This window comes from Lolium perenne, chromosome 6 (assembly GCF_019359855.2).
Source record: "Lolium perenne isolate Kyuss_39 chromosome 6, Kyuss_2.0, whole genome shotgun sequence".
NCBI lineage: Eukaryota > Viridiplantae > Streptophyta > Magnoliopsida > Poales > Poaceae > Lolium > Lolium perenne.
In genome coordinates this window covers 224,336,417-224,342,282 of record NC_067249.2, presented here as the reverse complement: position 1 = coordinate 224,342,282, position 5,866 = coordinate 224,336,417, and the positions used below count along the sequence as shown (strand labels likewise).

Here is a 5,866-nt window from a genome sequence, read left to right as displayed (position 1 = left end):
GTGGAGAGTAAACCCCATCCAGGGTTCCGCCCCCTCCCTGACGACGTCGTCGGTCCACTCCACCTCCGGTGGAACTTGGGTCCTAGGGGTGTGGCGGACCACCACCCCTCGTCGGCATTTAGATTTCCATTCTTTGTTTAGGTTGGTTCGTAAGTGTCTTTTTTTTCGGGGTGGTGAAGCGGGAAGCTAAGTCCTAAAGTTAGAATAAATCATCCCCATCCTATGCTCGCTTCAATAGTGCATATAGCGCCGACGGAGGGGATGGGATGAGAGGTGGAGTCGTGTGTTCGGTGGATCTCCTGGGACCCGGTTTCATTGATGTCGTTTTAGGTCTGTTTCTTCCGATCTACGGCTGTCATCATTGACGATGGTAGCTACTCTATTGCACTGGTTGTTTAGGATCTTTTGTTTCAAGAGTACGCGAATGCGTACTTGAATTTTATAGAAGACAGAAATATGTAAAAGAAAAAGGAGCCCAAACACATGCGAAGGGCTCCCAAAGACTCGAGAAAACAAAGAAAAGTACTACTCTCTCCTATCTTGGACTCCTCCTACACTACTGTCGACCCTCCAAGCCGTTTTCAACATCCTGAACTCCTCCACAATGTCGTCCGCAACCTGCTTGGGTGTGCGGCTTCGGTGCCGGTGCTAAAAGGCTTCGGCATTCTTATTCTTCCAGAGGGCATAGCCTACCGTACATATGAGGCCAGCGAACCACCTCCTTTCTCTTGTGCTGCACCTCAATCTTTCTGCTGACCACTAGGCCTCAATCGTATCCTCCCTGCTTGGGATCCTCAAGTTGATCTTCAGTGCATGCCCACATCTAAAAAGCACCACTCTTGCACGATGACTTTCGGATCCGGTGATGGATCTTAGCACGATGACTTTCGGTCCATATCTACTGTAACAAATTCTATTACGATAAGCTTTGCGTGGCTCCGGTGATGGATGTCTGAGTATGGCAGCGCGCCTTCGACCCACGCTAGTGTATAGTTGTCACTAGGTGGTACAAAGTCTTTTTTATATTCTTATTACTTTTCGGATTGTTTGCACTGTCATTATTGATTATTAAGATCGGTATTTTTTTGAAAAGAAAACTTGTGCTGGAGGAACACACCATTCTTATGCGTTCCAAACGCAAACATTAACATGAGCAGACTGAAATTACAAAACCAAACCACCCTTGATTACATTAACAGTCTAGCTGCGTGCTTGAATAATAGTACAGTAGTACTATTCAAAGGAGAAATCGGGCCACGTATCGAATTCCGGCAGCCCGAGGTCCCCCAGCCCGTCAAAGTCAAACACGCCCGGCGTCGGGTGCATCAGTGGCTGCACCACTGCCGGGACGTCGCGGCTGCCGTTGCCGGCGGTAGCTTCCGCGTCTGTGCTCCGCCCCTGCAGCACCGCACCGCCGCACCCGTGCGCCACGGCCAGCAGGGAGTGGCTGGCGGCGGTGGCGTGGGCCCGACGCGGCTGCGGCCGGAAGATGGCGGCCGGCGCCGGCTGGAAGCCGGTGAGCTCCTGAACCATGGCGCGGAAGTTGGACACGTCGGTGGCCACCACGGTGGTGGACGACCGGCGCGACGCCGACTTCCTGGGGCGCCGCGGCGGCGGCTGCGCGTCCGAGGGGAGGACATGACTGGCGGCCTCCCGGGCCGTCGGTGCCGTGTTGCATGGCTGGTACTTGGCGCCGAAAGCCACGGCACGCTCCGCCGCGCCCGAGCGGTCTCGGTCGAAGCTGCAGGAGTACATCGGCGAGTGGTGTTTGGGATGGTCACGCCAGGCACGCACGATCCAAGTAGCGTGCGTAGGGCTGCGCGGAGGAGGGCGGTCAGCTTGACGTGTATTTATAGTGATCTTGGCGGGCAGGAATTGACTGAAGACTCAACCGACAACAGTACACAGTAGTACGAATACTCTACTTCATTTTCTAGTTCGGCAGATCACAAGGGCTGCTGAAGCTGAAACCTGCAGAAAAACCCACACCAGCAGGGTCCTCGTTGTTTGGATTTTTTTCTTCTTCTCGAGATGGGGAGCATAACCTAGCCCCTGATGCACATTACTTTTTTATTGCAAAATTTTGGGTATCCAAATTATTACAATCACTCGTAAAAGTTAAGACACTTATCAACCAATGAAAAAAAGAGATTCATAAATATGCCGCTCGCCAACCTAGGTGTAGAACTTCTGAGCCACCGTCTGCAAATAGATATAGACTCCCACTGATCCTCCGGAGAAAGGCTGGACTAAACTTGAATCCAATGACTAGCCAAGTGAATAACTTGTAAAAAATAATACCTTTATTATTGTTAAAGATAAAATCATTTTTAGCATTTCACATAGACCAACATAAAGCCGGGAAGCCAATAGGAATTCCATCTTTTGTGTGTGTGTGAAATTCCACCAACTTATTAATAATCATAAAAGGTAGTACAAATCGTCTAAAATGTAACAAAAATTATAAATAGGTTCTTCGACCATCCAGTGACGACTACAGACACTAGTACGAGTTGAAGGCACGCCGCCATCCTCGCCCCTCCATCACCGGCACCAGGCTAAGCTTGTCATAATACAACTTGTTGTAGTAGACAGATGAAAAATCGTCGTGCTAAGACCCCAAAGGATTAGCACACTAGAGCAACAACCATCACCAATGATGACAACCATCAATTAGAAGATACTCACATGAAACCACACCAACGAACACAAAAACCGACCGGGTCCCAGGAGATTCGCTAGGCACACGACTCCACGCGCCCTCCGCTGGCTCTAGACACGCCACCGGAGTAAGGATATGATGGAGAGGAGCTTATTCTAACTTTACGATATAGCCGCCGCTTTACCGTCCCAAATAATACATTAAAAAACTACCTAAAAGGAATGACAAACTCCCCGCCGACGATGGGCCATGGTTCGCCGTACCACCAAGGCCCCACAGCCGATGGAGGCGGAGCTAGCGGACCAGCGATGTCGCCGTCGAGAAGAACGAAACTCTAGATTGGTTTTGTGGCTGCCGCCGCCTTCCGATCGCCTTTGCTGGACTCATACTGGTTCGGTATGTGTGGAGTTGAGAGATGTCAGTTTGGCCAGCTTCCAAACATATATTTGTGATGTTAGTTGTTTGAACTTGTGCAACCAATCAACGATCGATGGCATTCGCTAGCTTATACTTATCTTTGTTTTAGAGTAGCTGAAAACCTGTTTGCATGTACGTTTTGGAGACGTTTTTAGAGCATCAGTATAGCAGGCGAAAATAAGGTGGAAAACCTGGGTACGCGGGCACGTGATTTCAATATTTTTTGAAAAAGCTATAAAAATATTTTAGTTTTTTTTAAATAATTTATGTGCGTATATGTCACCTTGATACTTAGCCATGCGCATTTTCAAGAAAAAATACGACCATATGTAACCTACACAAAAAGAGAAAACAGAACTTTGTTATACCGCACATGTACTTCTTATATTGTCAAGAGTACAATTTATTATTTTTGTATAGGTTACATACTTTTATATCTCCGGTTCAAACTTGACATGCACATACCTGGGTACATTCTGTACGCACATGATTTATGCCGCATTTTTCCTATTATTTATTTATTTAATTTTATTGTTAAAAATAGGTTCTGGTGCACTCGAGAGCCAAAAATCTGCGTCCACAGGTCCCTTTATAGTACCGGTATATATGCTAGATTAAAAACATGTTCTACTTACGGTCTGTCCGCCATGGATATTTTTTCCGATGAAGAAGATTTTATTAGTTATAAGTTTTAAGTATTATATGCAGCCGTCCAAAAAATCCCAAACAAAAACAAAAACATAAGAGGACCGATACACAAAAAGATGAGGTTGTATCGTCTCCTAAGACGGTGGAGGTCCAATCCTTTGAGAAAAATGCTATAAAATTTATGGAGTGAGTACACATTGAGAAAAAGTCCTGAACATGTTGAGGTCGCCTCTCAAATTTGTTCAGCTGAACTTGATGATCCTATGATATGCTAATGATTAGTCTTCATACGAACTATTAGTACAAAGGTGTGAAAGCCTCTAAGTCATTTAAAATGTGGAAGTGTGATAGAGCTCACTATGTGGATCTATATATGATCTTAACACTACCGAAAAAGGCTTACCAGCCGGCATACTTTTTTGCACTGATGACGGTAGAGGCCGACGTCATGAGTATATAATCACCAGTAATGTTTACAAGTGACGGACATTTGAAACGCCGGGGATACGATGCAGCGCTAACGATAAAATCGTGTTTCATCCATCTTGGGTAGTTGCTCCATCTATCGAACGGGGAACAACGGCGACATTCTAGTGGCGATAAAAAAAATTATTTACGTCAGCAGGGCTCAGATCTAGTGAGTCTATAATGTGCTGATGGGTTACGGCTGACGGGTTCTATGTCGTCGCTGGTTAAGAAGTGAGAAAAAAAACGCGTGGCCGACTGTCGCCGGTTGTTCGCTTAGCTGACGAGAGGAGCTCACTAGCGATTTATAGGAATATATACCAACATCATTAATGAACTTCCCCTAAACGAGCAGTTTGAAGGACCATGTTGTCATTAGAAATGTAGCACTGACATCTGCATTTTGTTTCTGGTTGTCATTAGTAGTTTTACAGTGACGCACTTATATGTATAAAATAGTGACATTCTATTTTTTTATTCCGTCGTTAGTTATATTTTCAAGCACAAAAGAATTAGCCGGTTTAATAAAATGCAAGCTGGCATTCGTATAAATGAACGTGTAGAAAACCATAATATAGTCATTACATCCATAATAATTTCAGATGTTTAACTCATCAAGTAGGAGTACAAGGATACAAAAGTGTCACTCACAAGAAAAATAGAACCAATAATCCCCGTCTTCACATTCCTGATATTTTGATGATCCACATCTTCCCGTAGTTTCACTGTTGCGAGCAAAACAGAACAAGATTATGGTCGAGATAATTAACTGGCTACCTTGAAAGATGTCGGAAATGAGAAGACAAGTAGTTTATAAGTGAAGAAGATAAGATGCATAAGAGGGACACCTAGCTTCTAAAGATAACATTCAGGGTATAGTTGAACAAAAAACATGCTTCAGCTGAACAAAGAAAGAACTTGCTTCCCAGAAACAAGACAATTGTTCACAATAGTATTTCGAGACATTATAAGGAAAACTAGCTATTAAATAGATCTTTGGTGCTGAAACCTCAGATATTTTTTATGACATCAGATCATTATGATGCAGAGATGGATAGAGAATGCAAAAAGACTGAAAATATGCCTGAAATAGCAAATCAAAAAATTAGAAAATTGTATTACATCAGATAATTGGGCATAGATGCATAGATAGATCGAAATAACATTTTATGGACTCATAGGTATACCTTGTTCTTTCAACTCATTTTTCTCATCATGGTGGCATGTCTCTGGGTCCCTTTCCGCCTCTATAACAGCCTGCATAATGGAGAAAGATGTGTCCATTCTACAAAGAAGATGAAAGTAGTTACCTAAATGAAAATGGTACATGCATCTAACCTACTAAAAGACTATTATACTAGTGTAGAGTACTAAATATTATTAGCAGATTAAAGGATATAAACTGGAGAATACTAGATAACGTTAGGAGAGTAAAGGATATAAATGAGTATCTAACATACTAAATGAGTTGTGTACTTTTGAACGGAGGAGTTGGTACTCCATGAGGGAAACGACGGGTTATGAGGAACCTGCTTTTCTGCCATCTCCTCGGAAGTACGCCGACCTACCGCCTTGGAGGTTTCACAACACTACTTTTTCTACAACTAACAAGATTCAGGTTGAAATGAACACTAACATGAAGCGTATAACATATATAGGTGTTCAAGCAGTTTA

At 44.0% G+C, this 5,866-nt stretch overlaps 1 protein-coding gene across 1 annotated transcript; it reads right to left on the bottom strand.

Annotated features, from left to right (window-relative positions):
• Window positions 1–1,129: 1,129 nt before the first annotated feature.
• Window positions 1,130–1,879, bottom strand: LOC127309275 (uncharacterized). The gene has a single exon (XM_051340182.2). It carries the CDS (start codon window positions 1,753–1,755, stop codon window positions 1,234–1,236), a length of 522 nt encoding a protein of 173 aa, XP_051196142.1. The 5' UTR covers window positions 1,756–1,879; the 3' UTR covers window positions 1,130–1,233.
• Window positions 1,880–5,866: the final 3,987 nt, after the last annotated feature.